This window comes from Pelodiscus sinensis, chromosome 5 (assembly GCF_049634645.1).
Source record: "Pelodiscus sinensis isolate JC-2024 chromosome 5, ASM4963464v1, whole genome shotgun sequence".
Lineage (NCBI taxonomy): Eukaryota > Metazoa > Chordata > Testudines > Trionychidae > Pelodiscus > Pelodiscus sinensis.
This window is the reverse complement of record NC_134715.1, coordinates 28061599-28082521: the sequence shown is the minus strand read 5'-3', so window position 1 is coordinate 28082521 and position 20923 is coordinate 28061599. Positions and strand designations below refer to the sequence as shown.

General features: G+C 42.9%; 1 protein-coding gene across 2 annotated transcripts in view; it reads left to right on the top strand.

The window, feature by feature from the left end:
- Positions 1-20923, top strand: part of PAPSS1 (3'-phosphoadenosine 5'-phosphosulfate synthase 1) — a 60654-nt gene that overhangs the window by 5298 nt on the left and 34433 nt on the right. For both annotated transcript variants that reach the window (XM_006119302.4, XM_006119303.4), the window contains exons 2-5: positions 3086-3200; positions 6727-6962; positions 8607-8745; positions 10844-10962. In XM_006119302.4, coding sequence (XP_006119364.2) covers positions 3086-3200; positions 6727-6962; positions 8607-8745; positions 10844-10962 — 609 coding nt within the window. The remainder of the gene's footprint in view (positions 1-3085; positions 3201-6726; positions 6963-8606; positions 8746-10843; positions 10963-20923) is intronic.

Below are 20923 nucleotides of genomic sequence, written 5' to 3'. Positions count from 1 at the left end.
AAGAATTGGGGAAACCTATTTGCTTACTGTTTGAATGGAAATATTGCATGGAAATGGAAAGATTCTGAACCGTAAGAGTGGAATTCAAACTTTCATTTAAAAATTCAAATGTACATTGGTGCTGCAGATCAGGCTGGTAGCCATTGCCTCATATCTTACTCTGCTCTTTCTTTGTGCTGTTACTAGCTGGTTGGTTTTTCACCTACCTCCCTGACTCATATGCTTGGTAAATGTCTGGTGCCTTGAGGTCAGCTGGAAAACATGGCCACAGAATTATTTAAAAACCCTTTTGTTCTGGAGGTATTTAAATCTGCCAAGTGTACCAATGTTGAAAATTCTTTGCCAAAAATCAAGCTGAATACAGAAGTCTATGTCAGTTCTCCCAGTCCTTTCCTTCTTCAGCCATACGGAGTGGACATGATACTATCTATATTTTTGTTAGTCTGTAAGACAGGATTGGGCAATAACTTTTGGTGGGGGGGCCCACTCCAAGATTTTGGAAAGTGGTTAAGGGCTACACTTTTCTGTAGAGGAGATGTGGGATCTAGGATAGAGGTTGGGTGCAGAAGGGCGCAGGGAGTAAGGGACTGGGATGCAGGAGATGGTGTGAGGTCTGAGAGGGAGTTGGGGCAAAGGAGGGGATTGTAACCTGGGTCAGGGGATTGGGGTGTATGGTCAGGGAGGGGTATGGGTGCAGGAGAGGATTCTGGCCTGGGGGAGGGGTTTTCGGAGGGGGTGCAAAGTCTGGAAAGGAATTGTGACCTGGGAGAAGGGGAAAAGGGAGTGCAGACTATAGAGGGTTTGGATGGTGACCTGGGGAAGGAGATTGGGGTGCAGAGTCTAAGAGGATGTCTGGATGCAGGAGAGGATTCTGGCGTGGGGGAAGGGATGTTTGAGGGGGTACAGGGTCTGGGAGGGAGTTTTGACGTGGGGCGGGGGGGGTGCAGAGGTTTGGATAATGACTTGGGGGAGAGAGATGGGGTATGGGAGGGGAAGGGCTGCTAGAGGCAGGCACCTCCAAGCCAGCAGCCCTGCAGCATCCCCAAGGCAGGCTGGGCTCCCTGCCTGCTGCAGCCCCAGATGCTTAAAACTGCAAGTTGCTCCCTCCATGTGTGTGTCTTGCACTGTCCCCATCCCCCAGGCCACTGTCTCAGCTCCTAAAGGCTGCTTGTTTCCAGATGATAGGAGCTGAGGATTGGGCTGGGGGCAGATAGATCACACAAAGTCTTCCCCTCCCTGCAATGCAGTGAGCCGCAGAAGTCTGGGTGCGAGTATGTCAACACTCCTGAAATTTGGAGAAAACTAAATTTTTGTTTTATGTTTTACAACACTTCATTATTTTTGGACTTTTTACACCCAAAAATGTAATCGCCCGCCTGGCTACGATTAAGGTGTTTAAACAAATGTGTTGCAATGCTAGAAAAAAATGTTGTGTGTCTGACAACTGTAGGTGTTCGTGTACTTATACTTACCCCTTTTAAAGGGGGTACTTATAAAAAGGTTGGGAGACACAGGCTTAGTGGGTCAGATCTTGCCCCTGAGCCGTATTTTGCCCAGTTCTGGTCTAATGTGTTGCAGGACCATTTGTTGTCTTTTTAAGTTTTTTCTAGAGAATCATAGTTTGTCAAACATAATGCAACATGCCAAGCATAGAGGGCAAAATAAACTAGGGTTAGATGCAGTACAGAAATGGATGTAACTTTCCATTATTTAGGCTAGCGGTGCTAGAGCTCCTGAGGTTACTGTGAATCATTCACTATTCATAATTCTATTTTCTGTAGCACTAGCTGCACAATTTGGTGATAGACTGTCTAGATTAGGCACATTTGTATTGCATCAAAACCCAGTTATGCTCAGTTGAGAACAAATTAACAACCATTGAATCTCAGTGCAACTTATACTAATAGTTGCTCTCGAGATTGTTTAGAAGATCTAGTTTGTTTAGAGTCATGGGGGTTTTGTCATTTACTTGAGAGGAAATAGGATTGAGCGTTTTGGGTTTAAACGTGACCTGCAAAATGAAAAACGAGTCACGCTGTTAGGAAAGGAGTGTATTCTGGGTTTTGTAACAAGGTGGTGTCTTTGGAAATCTTAAGATTTCCTGACATTGAGCGTTGCCACTGGAAGTATACCCACAGCGGGGGGGTTGTGTCGTCCCTTCACTCTCTCAGCTTTCTGGTTGTGGAGTGTCTCTGCTAATTTATCCTTGGCCAGTTGTTCTCCCTAGTGAATGGCTGCAGTGCTTCTTTCTGCTACACTTCTCAGTTCTTTCAAGCAGCAGAATGACAATGACCTGTTCTCTGTCACTTACTGCTGCCTACAGCTTTCTCTGGAACACTAGGGAAAACCAATCTGACTTCTGCTTCAGTTTGGGAGAGCCAGCAATGGAAGCACTGCAATAGTCTGTCCTGGGTCCTTTATTTTGAAAGCTAATTTTGACACTGTGAGTGCCTTGAGGGCTTTTGGACAGAGATAATATGGAGGATGACATTGTGGGTGCTACTGGAAATAGTCATAATGAATGCTTTTTAAATAAGTTGATCAGGGTCTTTCAGTACATACAACTGAGTGGAAATACTATTTGTTAAACTTCAGGTTACCTTTTACAGAAGGTTGAAAGTTTTACCGAATGGCATGGTGAGCTAGATGTGTGTGTGCGAAACTGGAAATCAGACCACAATTTGCAGGGGAAAGGGCCCCTTTTAGAGAAATTTAGAAAAGAGCCAAGGGTAAGCCCTATAATAGGAACTGTGAGAATAGTTTCTCCTCTAAAGAATTTACAGTACTGCTGCAAGAATCTGATTTTTCTAATTACCTAAATAAGAAGGTTTTAGAACCCAACCTTGTAATTTTAGCCAATCCAATTTATTGCAGTAATTGACTAGCCAGACACTCCAGTGGTGGAAAATGGGGAGTATAATACTGTATGTGGTCCACACAGGTGGTCTGTTTGACTTGCTTTGTGCCCTTTGGCTTTATGCAGCTGAGAATCTATTGTATATTCTCTTTGCTTTTATTGGTTTGCCTGCCAGTCTCAACTTTGTATGTGTGAATAACTTAACCTAATCAACTGTGTTACTTACAGGGAATGCAGAGAGCTACCAATGTCACTTATCAAGCTCATCATGTCAGCAGGAGCAAGAGAGGCCAAGTGGTGGGGACAAGAGGCGGCTTTCGTGGCTGCACAGTCTGGTTAACAGGTACAGCACAACCAAGCCTTATGCATGGATTTATGAAGCTTTTCTTCATTTTTGTGTGAAAATTCTATTTTCCCTTTTCTTCATATCAACTTTTTCTTGCTAAATGTGGATACGAGGCTTAAATTAAACCAAAAAGTCTACTGATAATGTATGGGCAGGGAAGGTTTGCTTATGTTCAAGAAATTTCACAGGGTAGAGAAAGGTTTGCTTATGTCCTAAAGAGAGTTTAGAGTTGTCTGTAAAAGAAGATATTCAGTCCATTTTTGTTTTGTTGAAAAGAAGTTTTTGGAAAGGGGAAGGGTTCCCTGGATCACGGGTCTCCTAAAACATAATGAAACATCATCTAATAAACCATCTTGTTAGTCTTTAAAGTGCTACATAGTCCTGTATTTTGTTTCAGCTACACCAGACTAACACGGCTACATCTCTATCACTAAAACATGATGTTTGTGTAGAAGAGCAAAAGTTTCTCTCTAAATATGTACAGTGGGGTCTTGGTCAGGCTTGCAGGAAATAGGATGCTAGGAATTATTAGGAAAGGGATAGAAAATAAGACCCAGAACATCTTACTGCCCCTGTATAAAACTATGGTACGCCCACATCTTGAATACTGTGTACAGATGTGGTCTCCTCACCTCGAAAAAGATATTTTGGCCTTGGAAAGGGTTCAGAAAAGGGCAACTAAAATGATTAGGGGTTTGGAACGGGTCCCATATGAGGAGAGGCTAAAGAGACTGGGACTTTTCAGTTTAGAAAAGAGGAGACTGAGGGGGGATATGATAGAGGTCTATAAAATCATGAGTGGTGTGGAGAGGGCTGATAAAGAAAAGTTATTTATTAGTTCCCATAATAGAAGAACTAGAGGACACCAAATGAAATTAATGGGTAGCAGGTTTAAAACTAATAAAAGGAAGTTCTTCACACAGCGTGTTGTCAACCTGTGGAACTCCTTGCCAGAGGAGGCGGTGAGGGCTAGGACTATAATAGAGTTTAAAGAGAAGCTGGATAAATTCAGGGAGGTTAGGTCCATAAAAGGCTATTAGCCAGGGGATAAAATGGTGTCCTTGGCCTCTGTTTGTCAGAGGCTGGAGAGGGATGGCAGGAGACAAATCGCTTGATCATTGTCTTCGGTCAACCTTCTCTGGGGTACCTGGTGCTGGCCACTGTCGGTAGACAGGATACTGGGCTAGATGGACCTTTGGTCTGACCCAGTACGGCCGTTATTATGTTCTTATGTTCTAGGTGTTTTCTAGATGAGAGTTGAATTGTATGTAAATAAACCCATTGTACTGCAATGGTTTAAACCCAAATGTGTCAGTGCTTATATCCTTACACGTTTGCTTTATGTTCACACTTACCACTCTTCTAAAGGGCTTCAGTTGCAAATTTGTCTGAGTATTTATCTCTCTCTTCCTAGCATAGCTCCCAGAAGAAGTTTGTTAGAGGAATTTTAAAAGGCTGCTAGTATATTGCTGCACGTTTGTGAGAGGTCTTGTTGAACGATTTACACTTGCACAACATCCATCTGCAAGTATAACTAGGCGCAGTATACAGCGCACTGTTTAAGTGGCGCTTTCAGAGAGTTACTGTTGCTGTGGAAACTGCACTGGCGGCCCATTGGATTCAGAGTGAAGTTCAAGGTGTTGGCTTTTGACCTACAAGGTCTTAAGTGGCTTGGCATGATTCCTGTCTATTTATGGTATGGGCAGAGGTGGGCTCCTGGTTCCACAGTTGCAATCAGCTCAGGTTCTTGAGCTCGATCCTCTGATTAAAAATAAAAAGACAGACCGGGCCGGGAATAAGGCAGGGGGCTACTGGCTAAGCATTGTCTATAAGGGCCATTTTTCTTTGGTATTTTCTCACTTTGACCTCTCTTTGGACTAAGACAACCCAACCTGAGCCTGTAGGCGTTGCAGGTGCAAGGCAAAGCCCATCTGTTTGAATGCACTTTGGCTGAGTGCTGACCAGTGGGGCTTCTGGTCATCATTTTAAGCTGTATTTGTCAGATGACCAGGGATAAAAGAAATTGTGGGAGGAAAGAGAAATGCTGCTTTTTTGGGTGCATGTTTCCCAAATCCTGTGCTAGGTGACTAGTTATTTCATTTATTTATTGAAATATATGGCAGTGTTACCAGACCTTTAAATTAACTCTCTGATGTGGAGTTTTTAAAGGCTGAAGTGATAAAAAGTAAATAAAACAGTAATTTACCCTACTTGTTAACAGTTTGGATCACTTTTGTGGGTGGACAAAAGGTGTGGTGCTATAATCTTAGGGGGGACAAATTGTATTTGTATCATGGGAACTTTCCCTGGTATAAATAAAGCTTGTGTGAAAGGTTTGATAAGGACAAAAGAGAAAAAATGTCAGCCAGAGAGGCAAGCAACACATTTGAAGTGCTGTCTGCTATATCCTGTTCACTTTTTGGGTAATAGCTTGATGCCCTTGTTCTCCCCATCTCTACACCACTGCACACCAGCCTTGATCGGCATTAGTGATAATCTTCAAATTCTAGAAACACCTCTTCCAGACAGCTGCAATAAGAACTTATGCTTAGCTGCCTACTTGACCACCTTTCCAGGTAGCTGCTTCCATAATGACAGCTTGACCTCAGTTTTGAAATTGTTGAGGAAGAGGAGAAAGGGAGGATTAAGGTCTGTGGGAACAGAAAGCTAGAAAAAGAATATGAATGGAAATCATGTACCCCAAGATGATGGACTGATAGTTCTGGTGACTTAGTACTAGAAATTTGCCTCAGGGAATGATGTGAGTTTCCTCTGCCACCTTCAAATATAAGTATGGCCGATTCTAAGAACCTAGGTAGGCAGACTTAGTGGAAAACCAGAGGCAAAAGGATTGATTTTTTTTTTAAAGTAATCACAGGATGAAATTGGCCCTTTGTTGCCTAATTAGGCTCCAGACAGAGTTGGAGAGGCTGCTTCAGAAAAATCTTGAAGCTGCACTATTAAAAGATAGGATTTTTCAAAAGTGGCAAGTGAAAAAAGCGTAAGACTCTCCGTGGGACATGTGTTAAAGGCGCATCTTTGCTTTTGAAAATCTCACTAAGTGTTTGAAATACAAAAAAAGTTTAAGGCTATATCTGTGCACAACATAAGACATGATTTTAAAACTGGAGGGGGAATACTTCAGAATGTTCTGAAGATGAGCCATCTCTGTTTTACTTGTTTGGACAGCACAATCGAAACTGAATTCTTGTTGGATCCATAGATGTTGCTGGTGTGTGAGCAGTGTTTAATCTGTCTGGTATTTCTCTCAGTAGTCAAAGTCTGGAAGGAAGAATTAACAGTGCAATCAACAGTTTCTTGTTGTAGACCATGGAGCACCTATTCATATAGACTCTTGTTAAGTTTTCCTTCATGTGCTTAAAAATATTGAGGGGCATGAGAGAGTGACTAAATATAAATAGAGGAAGTAGATGACATTTATATTTTTTCTCCTAGTTCCTTAAGTGGTGACAGTTGAATGGTGAATTGATCCAAGATTGTATTTTGTTTTTGACTAATTTAGGGTTGTCCGGTGCTGGGAAGACCACAGTTAGTATGGCACTGGAGGAGTATTTAGTGTGCCACGACATTCCATGCTACACATTGGATGGTGACAATATTCGCCAAGGCCTTAATAAGAATCTGGGCTTCAGTCCTGAAGACAGGGAAGAAAATGTCCGACGTATTGCTGAGGTTGCTAAGTTGTTTGCAGATGCTGGTCTGGTGTGCATCACTAGTTTTATCTCCCCCTATACCCAGGTAAACATATTGTCCTGATAAATATTTATGTTGCTACAGGATGCATTTAGTTTTGCTGTCCCAAGAATGTTATATCGGCAGTCTCACTGAAGAAAACATGCGTTAGTGCCACTCAAGGGAAAAAAATTGAGCTCTAGGCATCTTTCATTTAGCCTTTCTGAGCTGATGAATATACAGTAAAACCTGTGTTATCCGGCACGCTCAGGGATTAGGGCATTCTGGTTATCTAAAAATTCTGGGTATCTGAGGGTCCCATCAACCTAGGAAAAACCAGCGGACAATAATAGTAAAACTCAAGTTTTTAATATTGGTAGTTTTGTAGTGTGAGGCAATTCTCTCATTTCTGTTTTGAGTTAAAGATGATTAGTACTTGTTAAGCCAATAATGGTAAACCGCTGTGCGCCTGAAGATATGACAGTATTGTGGCTGGGAGCAATGCTGGTTAACAAAGTTTTCTGGTTAACAGAGTGCCGGACAACAAAGCTTTCACTGTAGTATAAAATTGTAGTATGCAAGCTTCAATTTCCTTTGAGTTGCCTTAAAGACACAACTGTAGGTGACAATTCATTTGTTAAAACCTCCTTCCCCCACTTCCAAATATATATCATAGCCTTTACTTCTAAAAATTGGGCCTAAATTGTGCAAGCAGAATATGTAGTTGAGTATGCAGCGTAGGTAACTGTTCAACTTGTTCAGTTTATTGTTGAATGTGGTTTTGCATGTGTATTTAGATGTGGCTTTTTGGAAATACAGACTAAATGTGTGTGCTCATTTTATACTGTGAAGAATTTCACTGTGTCCGTGGAAATTGACTCAATGAACTTGAAAGGGAGAGAGTTGGTGAAGGGACAGCAGGGAGCGTCTTCAAAAATAGTTTTATGCATGATGATTATAATATGACAATTTCAAAGTGAAAATTACATCAGTATTTCTTTGGGCAGTGTTTTTTAAAGAATAGTTTGGATAGTTCAGGATTCTGTAGCAGGCCAGAAATTCTGGAGATGAGAAAAATACGCACACGCATGCACTATGTATATTTATCTAGGGATCAAGAAATCTAGATTTAATATTTGAATGATTTGGTTTTTTTAATGATGACTAATGATTGGAAGTCTTTCAGCAGGACCATATTTGTAAAATGAGTGTGTGGTATTTTGAGCTGTGTAAAATAGTCTATTGAGCCTAGTCAAAATTGGTGCATGCAGAAGGAAAGCTGGTGTTCTGTGGAAACCCCCCCAAAAAGTGTGTGTGTTTGGTGGGGAGGGTTGTGGAGAGTACAGCCACAATGGTAAGTGACATCTCTTTAAGGCTTCAATGAGACTGGTAGATTAACTTCTTAATATGGAGATAACACATAGTCAAAACTATTAGGAGTTATGAAATAGAATAGCTCATTGTATATATAATTTGGTTATAAAATACAGTTCTGTATAAACAACCTCTGAATTTAGTGTCAATTTTACTTTGCAAAGAGCAGTAGACCTACTAATCCTATGTATTTTGTACTTTGTGGAAGAAAAATTTCTATTTTTTTGTGATTGCAATCTTAAGTAAGCCAATGTCCTTCAAATATTTTTTTCTGCTTCAACATTGTATTTAAAATCTGTTAATATCCCTTCCCTCTTCCCCCTCCCTCCCATTCAGGATCGGAACAATGCCAGAAAAATTCATGAAAGTTCAAGTTTGCCTTTTTTTGAAGTATTCGTGGATGCTCCGCTGCATGTCTGTGAAAAGAGAGATGTCAAAGGGCTCTACAAAAAAGCCCGGGCTGGAGAAATTAAAGGTGAATTTCAGTATAGTTACTCCTTTTCCATGCTCGACTTTGATGCTGTAATGATCAGGTCTATGGACAAATAAAAAAGGCACACTCTGGGCCACATCTCATTAAGGTGCAGTATGGTTCAGTGAATAGAAACTGGACTGGGACTCAGAAATGCTGATTTCGCTTCCCTGTTCTGCCCCAAGCCTGCTGTGTAACCTTGGGCAAGTTGCCTCTTTGTGACTGTTTCCCCTTTCACTCTTTATCTAGCTTCTGTATTAAGATAAGCTCTTAAGAGCAGGAACAATTTTTTTTTTCATTCTGTATTGATACTGACCACTGTGGGAACCTGATCCAGTTTCCATGTGTAGACACTGCTGTAATGCTAATAATGGCCTTCCAAAAAAGTTATGGAAAAGTACATGCACAGCCATTCCTTCTATAAAACTGCATCACGAAGATCGCTTTTATAAATAGTTTATTTCTATGGTGCTGAAAAAGCTATGGCTGTGCACTGATGCCTTGTTGCATTTTAATACCACAAATAAGCTCCACTGCCCCACTACGGGGGGAAAAAAAACAAAGCTGGAAAACATCCTAGTGGATTGAATACCTTTTTGCTGGATAGTAGTCCTGGAACTTGTGGTCATTAGCCATAGTAATTGTGGCTGTATTTGGAAACAAAACAGTATTGTATAGTATCTGTTACTCGATCTTATAGATTTTAAGGGCAGAAGGGACCATCGTGATTGTCTAGACCCATGGTGTCCAACAAGTTAGCCAAAAGCCACATGTGGTTATTTGCCTGTTGAGGGTGAGTAGTTCGCGATAGCAGTATCTGCAGTAGTGGCTGGTTGAACACCACAGGTCTAGACTGACCACCTGCATGTTGCAGGCAAGAGAGCCTGCAATAGGCCCATAACTTCTTGCTGAGTTAAGTCCTGAAATCTTGATTCAATGTCGTCAAGTTACAGAGAATCCACCCTCTTTTTTTCCTCTATAGAAAATTAAGCCATCAAGTCAGAAACTACTTGCTACATACCTGGATTTACATGGCAGTGATTGTGGAAGAAAGGCATGATTGGTTTAAGGAATACACAATAAGTCGATAAGGGGCCACTGCCACGCTGCAATTTAAATGTAGGAGGAGCCAGGCAGCCCAGCTCCTACTATATTTAAACTGCAGAGCTGCAGCCGAGTAGGTCTGCCCAGTTCTTATTACATTGAAGAGGCAGAGGTGCAGCACCTCTTCCTCCCCTGCTTCTCCCCCCAAACACCACAGAGATGGTGCTGGGAGGACCTGACTTTGAAGCCAGCACCAGCTCCCAAGCACTGGCTCCTGATTCCCCCCTCATTTGTTGCCTCTGATATAGAGGCTGGGTGTGTGTGTGGGGGGGGGGAGTAAGAGGTGGTGGGAGGGCGGGAAATACGAGTAGTCAACTTAAGCCTAGGTTTATCAGATGGTTATCAGGTAGTTGACCAATTGACCATTCTTACATCCCTAGATTGGTTAGAAGCTCCTCTGTTTCAGAGTAGCATGTTAAGTAGAGAAGGCAGAGAAAATGATATGGTCTCAGATTTGGGTTGTAAATACAGTCTTCAGAAGTGCAGTAGCCATGTGTCGCAGGCTTTATTAGCTCAGTTAACTACTTCACCTGTATTAACCAGTCCAATGTGCCAGAAAAACCCTGAAGTTTTGCCCTTTAGAACGTTGCTCATTGAATCAAAAATTTCTGTAATCTTAAATACAGATAAGCAAAATACTTAGATTATTCAACAATGCATTCAGTATCAAAGCGACTTATGGTAAGGTCAGCCAAAAGGGTGTGTATCTAGTAACTCAAGGTGGTCGAACATTGTGCTTTTTACAACACTACTTTCCTTCTTCCTCATCCATGATATATTTTGTTATTTACCATAGATGCCTGCATTTAGAAAGATCTGGCATTAATAATAAAGGGCCTCATTTAAAAAAAAAAAAAAAGAAGTCAAGCATACAAAAAGCGTCAAATTAAAATTGTGTACTCTGTGTGTCTGTCCACAACCACACAGCCACAGTTGAATACTATAAGAACCATTCTGAAATGTGGATGAATTTTCAATTCTGTTTTCTTTTATGCAGGTTTTACTGGCATTGACTCAGAGTATGAAAAGCCTGAGGCTCCAGAACTGGTGCTGAAAACTGACTCCTGTGACGTGAATGAATGCATTCAACAAGTAGTAGAACTTCTTCAAGAACGGGTAAGGAGATGTAGCAGGCTCTTCTGAGACCTTTCTCAGGCATAGCATTGATTTTAAATTTGTCTCCAAATTGGAATTTAAAAAAAAAAAGTTTTATACAACTAAAGAGAAATAAAACTTTTTTCACAGTTTTTAAAAAAAATCCACTGTAAATAGTTGTCTTTAAACACCACCCTGCAGAGTCTTTTTTTAAAAAAAAGCATCAGTAAGAATGTGAAAAAGGATTGTGAACAGAAATGAAATTGAATTGTCATTGCTCAAGATGAAAGATGCAAAAAGAGGAGCTCTGTATTTGTTATACTGACTGCTGTCACACTATTGTAATAATCTTTATACAAGGTATGTTTCTGAGTTATCAAGTTACCTCACATCTTGCTCATCACTAATATCACAGAAAAGTGCATTTAGCAACATTATATGTAAAGTTATGAACATACACTTCAGCCATGATTTCAGTTTATTTCCCAGTTACAGCTAGGGCAGTGGTCTCCAGCCTTTAAGCACAAGATCACTTTTTGAATTTAAGTGCAATCCAACATCTACTTCAAACCCAAATACCCTTGCCCTGCCTCCTTTGTGCCCCTTATCTGAGGCCCTAGCCCTGCTCACTCCATTCTCCCTCCTTCCTCACTTTCACAAGGCTAGGACAGATGCTTGGGGTGCAGGCTCTGGTCTTGGATGAAGGGATTTGCAGTGTGAGAGGAGTTCTGAAATGAGCTTGGGATAGGCAGTTGAGGTGCAGGAGGGGGTTCTAGGTGCAGGCTCTGGCAGGGCATTTGGATGTAGGGGTGGTCAGGGCTAGGGTAAGGGGTTGGGATGCAGGAGGAGGTTCATAACTGGGTCAGGAGTTCAGGATGTAGGCTCCAGCTGGGCCTTGCTTACCTCAGGTAGCTCCTGGGTGGTAGTGCAATGGGGCTAAGGCAGGCTCACTCCTGCCCTGGCCCTGCACCACTCCCAAAAGCAGTCAGCAAACTCCATCCCAAGTCCTGTTGTGCCCTCCCACTCTGTTCTGTGGAGATAAGATACAGAGTGGGGGGAGGGCGGGCACCTTGATATCAGCACCCTCTTCTTCCTCCCATGTCCTGCACAGCAAGCAGAAGGGTTCAGTGTGTGTGTGTGTGTGTGTGTGTGTGTGTTGGGGAGGGGGGGAAACAGCTCCAAGGCAAAGGGCAAGAGATGCGCAGCAATAGGAGGAGGGGCAGCTGAAGTTCTGGCACTATGGCCTCTCAGCCAAATCAGTTGAAATCACTGGTCAGAAGCTCCAAGATCTACCTGTAGATCTCGATAGTTGGTGACCACTGGTCTAATGATTAAACCAGTTTCTCAAACGCAAAGGGAAAGCTGATGTCCCAGTCGTGTGGGGAGAAAAGCTTAATGAACCATTACTTATCACTTGGCCATTATTAGGCAAGAAAGTGGGGCTGGGACAAAGACTTGCATCTTAGGACTTGTCCACGCGGGCACATGTTGTTGCCAAAAACTGCCTTTTGGGGACAAAGCAGTGAGAGTTTACACAGCAGTGCAACTTTTGTCAGGAAAAAATAGTTTTGGTGACGCAAAAGTTTCTTGAGAGCTGGATGCTTTTCCTTTTTCCCTCCCTTTATTGTTGACAAAGAGCCAGTGTGGACTCTGCTGTTTGTTTTGTTGAGAGTACTGGCTTCCTCCAGTATCCCACAATGCCTACCTTGATGGCTGTGTTCAATGTTTTGTGATCTCTGCTGGCCTGCAGGCATGGCCCCTCCCCTTTCAAAGCTCTAGGAAATATCTGACAGCTGAGTGAGCTGCTCCATTTGGGGAACGAAGAACAAATATTGGAGTGCTTCTGTTCTGCCCTGCACGAGGAACACAACAGTAGGCAGACTGCCGCTGCATGGAAAGACTCCTATGTTGCGTTGCTTTCTTAGTATGGAGAGCTTACAAAGCTATGAGGGAGTCCTAAGAAGTGAGGAGATCAGCTCTGCCTTCTTACAATACTGCACTGTGGGATGGTTATCCACATTGCTTTGCTCTATCTGTCAACAGGAATCTAGCAGTGTGGCCAGGAAATGTTGACAATGGGAGGCAGAAAAACTGATTTGACCAATTTTTACTTTTGGCGACTTGCATATTGATAGCACTTTTGTCGCCAAACCTTCCCCCATATAGACATAACCCGAGTGAAGAACAGCATGAAGTTTTTTCCCTTCAGAGACTGGCTTTCTGTTAGTTTCCAGTTAGAAAGGGGGATGGGTCCTGCCCTGAAATACAGAATGCTCCTAGCAAGACTGAGTAATTTTGCTTGAATCTAATGTAGTTTTAAGTATTTTTGTCTTGGTTTTTTTTCATGTAACTTTCTGACTTATGCCTCATTACTTTTCATTGCCTCATCACTTAAATCTCAATCTCTGTAGTTAATAAACTTGCTTAATCCAGTGTGCGTAAATTGATGTGTCTGGGTAAGTATTAAAGATGATGACATGCTGTATTATTCCCTTAGAGGAATAATGGGTCCAGGCCAGAGCTGGGCAATACAGGGAATACGTTTCAGGGAAGTGGGGAGAATCTTGGACTGGGTAAGTGGTTTAAGGTTATACTGCACTATAACCAAGGATGGTCAGAGCCAGAGTGTAACTAGCAAGCTGCCATTAAACACAAGTCACACCGTGTGTGTCATAGGTGAGTGACCAAGGTGGGACCTACTACAGCAAGACATTGTAAGACACACAAGGTTGCAGAACAAGGGTGACAAAGCCCCTGGCTGGTCTGAATTTTACCTCGCTATGGTTCATGCAGCCGTCCCCCTCTCTGTAGTATCTCGCAATTCATAATGTGTTTATCCTTGCAGCACACCTCTAAGATGGGGCAGTAGAGATAAAGTATTACCTTCATTTTACAGAGTCTCTGTGTGTCTCAGATCCCAAAGTGACCTTGGCAGAGTAAGGAATTAAACCCTAGATCTCCGGAGTGCCAGGCTTGTGCTAATTATAAGACATCTGTTCTGAATATTCTTGTACAGGGAAGTGTTACCTGCCATGCACAGGACACTAGTAATAACTTGATTGCAGATCTCTTGCACTTTCTAGTAGGAAAAGCCTGGAGAACAGATCTGTTGTAAAACTTCATCATTCAAAAGACCAGCAGCATATGAGCCCATGTAACATGCTCCAGCTCTTTGCTTAGTGTACTGTCTCTGCTATGCTGCATAGGATTTCAGTTTGTCTGTTTACCCTGCCCCTTGTTTAGCCCATACTCTATCACTTACCAACAAGAGTGAGAGTGAATAACTGTTCAGGGAAGGGCAGAGGAGACTTTCTTGCTGTTCCTCCCCTGAAGAGAGAAAAGGAGGGATCCAGAAAGGAAGTGTGTTCTGTTGTGTCTGAGACTGTCTACATAATTTACAGTGGTGTGGTTGCACTAATGCAGCTGCACCTCTGTAATGCTTCTGATGAAGCTGATGGCAGAGAGCTCTCCTATTGCTAAGCTTATGGCAGAAGATCTCCTCTTGTCTTAAGCGCTGTCTACACCAGTGTGTAAGTTGGTATAACAGTCGCTCCAGGGTATAGCTTAATCACACTCCTAAATGCTGTAAGTTATATCAAAGTAATTTGTAGCAGAGAGGTAGCCTTAGTTTCAAGTGAATTATGTACGTCTTAAGAATCAATTAAGGGTAGTATTTTGCCTGTAAGTAGCATCTGGATTTTCTTCTACTACTCCTAATGGATTACTAAAAAGGAAAAGCAGCAGAAGGAAGACAGAATTTAAAAATTGACTTTTGTTTAAAACCACTCTGGAGCAATCCTTATGCAGAATGTTAGTACTTCCTCAATTTCAGATGAATTTTTTTTGAAGGGAAAAAGGCAACTTTGGCCTTCTGAAATCTATGCTAAATGCTGGTTGTTTAATGGCTACTTAAGGAGTACGTAGTTCCAAATTACAGGAACATGCCTTATATTGGTATAACCTCCCTCATAATCCTGCATTTTTCCATTTCATTCATGCTTTTAAAATTGAATAGGAGAATTTTTCTGTAGCACTGAATCATGTTTGGATCCCTGTGGTTCTAGCTATGGCTAGAGAAGCTGTACGTAGCAACATCAGTACAGGTACAGTCCTCTGCTAGGGGGCATGAGAAGCCACAAATAAAAATAAGATAAGATTCAGTGGGCAGTTTTAGATTAATAGTTGAATTGTGGAGATGCACAAAAAGATGGAAGGTAGCAGTGAAATGGAAGATGTTAGTTCTTGCTAGGTTTGGTTCATATTCTCATTGATATAACTGTAGTACGTGAGGAAATAGCATTGGTGAGATTTAGGAGGAGCATTAATGTGAAATTACCTACTAGGTGCATGTAGGGGGAGAGAAAGATACAGAATATATTTCCAGGGGCTCCTGGGAGAAAAAGAGTGAGGGAAACTAGAGAGTAATGAGGAGTCATGGGAGAGGCAAGACATCAAAAAGGTTTTGAAGAAACCCTTACAGAAGAGCAAAAAAGGCAGAAAAGAAAGGAATTAGAACATAGATGAAATGTAGGAATTTAGTTACAGTTGGTTCGGTGGCTGAAAAAGTTTAAGCACCCTGTAAAGAAAGAATCTTCTTATTGCTGCTTCACCTGAATGAACTAGCATATATTTTGTTCTCCCTTTCCCAGTATCCATTCAGCTATAATCACATATATAGTGTAGCCCAATGTCTGAGAGTCTGTAATGCTGAAATGCTGGCTGTTCCTTCTGGGTGGCTCGTACTGCATGGGGAGTGCGGGGCCCAAATGGCTGCTTGCGCTGCTTGCTCCCCCACGGCGGCCCGGCTGAGCGGCGCAGAAGTCAGCCGAGCACCATGGTGGGAGGGGAAGAGGGGCGGGGCAGTGACGTACACATGGCCAGGGGGCAGGGCCTGACTGTGTACGTCACTGCTCCGCCCCTCCCCTTCACCTCCTGCCGTGGCGCTCGGCTGACCTCTGTGCCGCTCAGCCGGGCTACCGCGGGGGAGCAGAAACGTCCGCTTGCTCCCCCGTGGCAGCCCAGCTGAGCGGTGCAGAAGTCAGCTGAGCCCTACGGCAGGGGACGTGGGGCGGTGACGTGCGGTGTGACAGCGGCTCCAGACCCCACCCGCTGGCCATGAATGTCACCTCCCTGCCCCCATCACCTCCTGCAGTGGTGCTCAGCTGACTTCTGTGCCGCTCAACTGAGCTGCCATGCAGGAGCAAGTGGCGCAAGCGACCGTTTGGGCTCCACAGTCCCACAAGTGAGAGGCAGGAGGGGGAGGAGAGCTGAGAGAGAAGGGGGAAGGCAGTAGGAGCAGGAGAGAGAGAGAAGACATGGAGCGAGAGACTGGAGGCTCAGGAGAGAAGAGGGACATGGAGATGAGACCTGAAAATCCTGCCTTATGATGGGCTAATTGGCTAGTACAGATATAACAACCAGTAAAAAAAGCATACTGCTCAAAAACTTTTTTGTCTAACCTTGAGAAACAAATGTTCTCCTTGTTACACCAGGAGAGGTACTTGCCGGCTTGCCATGTGACCAGCCAGAAGTTAGTGAGTAGTTCTCAAAGGGTATGTTTACACTGCAGTTAGACACCTGTGGCTGGCCTGTGCCAGCTAATTCAGGCTTGCTGGGCTCAGGTAATGGGGCTACTTAATTGCAGTAGATGTTCCAGCTCAGGCTTCCACCTGTGTTTTGGCTCATAGAGCCCAGGCTCCAGCCAGACTCCAAATTAAATAGTCTCTTAGCCTGAGCCTGAGTCAGCTACTACAGGCCAGCTGTGGGTTTTTAACTGCAGTGTAGACATACCTGAAAGGTAATAATTTTACCAGAGACTTTTTTTTTGTTAGCTATTTTTCTTTTGTTTATTGTATAAGGCTAGCTATTTTCCATTTGCTTAGTTACACATGGTCCCATAATTGTTCTGTGAAAGTTCTTCTTCTAGCTGGCACGCTTTCCAGGATGTGACATCCTGGATTAAAAAAATATTGTGTATGAAGCACCATTTCCCATAGTGTGTTTATACATATCACAACAAAGAACAGCTACTAAGACCAAATCAGTCTCATAAGATCCAAGCACCAGTTCAGTGCTATGCCAAAAGTCTTGATATGAAAAAAAACCCAACCTCTCAACTATTATCTTAATTCCTCTTCCCCCAAACTTGTGCTAACTATGAGGTTCAGGAGTATAATAAGTGTGAACTAAAGAAACAAAAATATAGGCCGAGTCTAAATCACATGAACCTTAAAAATTCGAAGCACCATACTCTCCAGTCCACTTGGACGGCAAAAGTGCAGCAAAATACTTACACGGTTTTTGTTTGAGACACCCTGGTGTAAGTCAGTGTACATGCCAACAGATGGCTTACTCTGTATTGCCTATAGGAAGGAGGAATTCCTCCCTTCACATACTGAGCTTTGATAATTGGCTCTGGTTTTACATAGTAATACTGCTGCTGCATTTGAAAGGCATGCATTTTTGGTTGTCTATTCGGCAAACAAGAGGCAAAGCCTGTGTCTCCAACATCATCTTTGAGATGGTTTTAAAAAAAGGCTTTGTCTCTCCTGTAATCTGTTTAATTTTACAGTGGTATGATCAAACCAGGGTAACGTCATTAAGTTTACTGGTGTGTCTACTGATCAGTAAGAGTTACGATAGAGCAGAGTTTGGATTGGTCTTTTAGCTTTTTATGTTTTGTGACAAATGGTTTTGTTTTCTAGAGCAGTGGTTTTCAGACTTTTTTTTTTCTCACAACCCAGTTGAAGAAAATTGTTGATGCCTGTGACTCAACATAATTTGACTAGTTTGTGAGCTCTGGGGTGGGGCGGAGGATGAGATCTTTGGGATATTGGAGGAAGCTCGGGTTATGGGGAAGGAGGTCAGTGCTGGGGCTGGAGGGGGTTACCTTGAGCAGCTGCTGGTCAGCAGTACAGTGGGGAGACTAGGGCAGGCTTCCTGCCTCTCCTGGCACCACAGACCATCCTGTGCCCCAGAATTAGCCAGCAGTAGGTTCTCAGTGAATGCAAGTGCAGAGTTAGTGGTGAAATTAGGGTAGGCTTAGGGCAGTGACCATTTCTTTCAGCAAAATGAAGGACATCTATGTGTGGCATGCATGAGATTAATTATGTTAAAGAGTACGTAATTACATTTATTTGTGGCTACAGACAGTAATGAAGTGGTAGTAAGAAATAGTTGATAAAGGGTTTAATATTGAACACTCACCTCTGGGTGAGTGCTTAGAGATATAACTTCGTGGTGGTTCTTTTCTGCGGTAGTGCATTCCTTTTATTATAATCACATCCAGCCCGCATGATTTGATCCTTATAAGTGGTTGATCATCATTACAATGGGAATTGTAAAGTGTGGATGAAATTGACTCGGGTTGTAAACTACCATCTTTCTTTAATTGAGAAACTTCTCATTTACTGTAACTAATTTCTTTAGAACAGTGGTTCTGAAACTTTTTGGCCTACAGCGCTCAATGCAGACCTTTCCACAGACTACCAGCCAGCCACTCATGATGACAATATGTGTTCAAGACGGTGGGGATGTGGGAGGTTGGGTGTAGGAGGAGGGTGGGACTGGAGAGTCTGGGAGGGAGGGTGCAGGAGAGGGTTGAGGGTGTGGGGTCTCAGTGGGAGGAGAGTGCAGGGTCTGGGCATGAGGGGATTAGGGGGAGCTTGGTGCCTCCCACTGCTCCCAGGCACCCCTCCCCACTGCTCTCATTGGCCATGATTCTGGCCAATGGGAGCAGTGGGGCCAGCTTCCAGGCAAGCAGTTTCCTGTGCTGCCATTCCCCCCCCCCCCCCCCACAGCTGGGGGGAGGAGAAGCAGTTCACGGAGTCACTTTCTTCCCTCGTTAGCCGGATCCAGACTGTGAGGCTTGTTCCTCCTCGTCTCCCTTCAGTGGGAAGCTGGCGCTGTCACTCCAACCTCGTGGGGTGGAGGGAGGGCTAAAGCACCAGCCTAGGCTCCCCTCTGTAGGGCAGGGAGGGAGTTCCAAGCCTGAGGCCCACCTGAAAGGTAGTCACCGACCACTAGTGGTCCACGGCCCACGCTTTGAGAACCACTGCTTGGTACTTTAAACATGATCTTAGCCACATGGAACACAACCACACCAACATTCTAACTGAGCAACATGCTGCTATGATCATCAAATCATTTAGCTGCTGCTTTAATAGTGTACAGCATGTTATAAGTTTACACAAAGGGTTGGTGGAGTCATATTCCTCTTAAGGTAAAACTCCAAAGATAAAATTTTTTAAAATGGCTGAAATTAACTGCAACAAACAACATATGAATGTGTATAAGTACAAATGTAAATCGGCAGAACAAACTGTTTTAACTGTATTGCCTCATTAATATTTTCTTTTGGTGAGCCTGGGGATAAAAAGTACAGAGTCTGATTTATTACTGGATAGAACACAGTGTTTAAATTGTAGTCCAAAATTAATTTCCTTGAGTCACTATGGGTATGTCTGTACATCAGGCAGTTATTTTGAAATAATGTTGAAATACTGTCAAGCTGGAGGACTTCTTACTCTGTCTCCTGTAACTGTCATTGTATGAAGAGTAAGGGAAGTCAAAGGAAGAGTGCTTTGTTTCGAAATAAGTGCTGTGTAAATGCTCCCAATTTCGATATAAGCGATTTTGAAATAAGCTATGCAATTAACGTAGCTCAATTTGCATAGTTTATTTCGAGTTGAGCCCTGCTGCGTAGACGCACCCTGCATTTTATCCTGTGAGTGTTGCTGAAATACTGAATAGTGTGTTCTGTTAACTTCATGTGGAACATGAGGTTCAGAAACCTCAGTAAGCCATAGAGAGTCACAATAGGACATACATGTAGGGATAATAGATCAATGTCCAATCTGCTGCTGTGTTCATTTAGAAGAATTGATTTAACATGATACAATGAAATATTGTGATAGATAAATATTAAGGTGGGTTTAAAGCTGTTTTCCTTCATTCTGAGCTCCACAGATGCATTACAGTGGTTCTGCAGCTCAGGGGTAGAACCAGATCTGTCAGCTACTGACAACAGGAGATTGTCCCACCTTCTGAAATAACCTGCAAGTTTAACTGACTCGGCTGCAGCCAATGGTGTAGACAGACTTGCCTGTATCAGAACATTACTGAGGAAACTTCCAAACTTCATTTCCAATTTCCAGGCTAACATTTCAGTTCAATATGTCCATGCAATTCCTAGCTGTGTCCCTGGCCACATTAGATTCTTGGAGTGATTGTTCCCTTAAGTCCTCATTCTGCCCACCACTTCTTTCCTTCCCTGGCCTCCATTGAATAAGACCAGAACGCTCTTGTGTATGCGGTCAAAACTTAACCTGGTAGCTGTAATAAAGATAAATGTGGTTTTTCTCCGTCATGGTCAGGGACTTGATATCTTCTGATTTTTACCTCCTCACTATACAGGCTCTTTGTAGATAGCAGGCAGGCATTCTCTCAGTCATTTCTTTTGAGTGTAAAATCTCAGGTGACATGAGTAACAAAAAAAAAAAAAGAAATTATGAACTGTCAACTGACAAGATGTGCCTTAACATGGTTTCACAAGCAGTGCTAACATGGGTGAGCAGCATTGCAACTATGGTCTCTCTCAACTTACAAGTCACATAGCCTAAGGTAAGGGTCAGCAAGTGGCATGCCAAGATTTAACCCTCCTGCCATGGGACGTGCTGCTCTCTGGGGAGGGGGAGGAAGGTCTCTCTCTACCGTGCACCCTGTGAACCATTGGGGTCAATGCAAACCTTTCTGCGGATGATCAGTTGCTAATGGAAACTCACCGTTAATTACATAATTACACCTGAGTCATTTTGCTAGTGCTGCGGCTGGAGAGAAGGGTTTAATTTAAATTATTAAACAGATTAAGCTTTTTAAATTCCTCATGTTAGTTGATCAAACTTCATTTTAAATACAGTGAAGCATTATGTCCAACAAAAGGTTTTGATGTTTTCTTTCTTTATGGCAGGGGTGGGGGAACCTC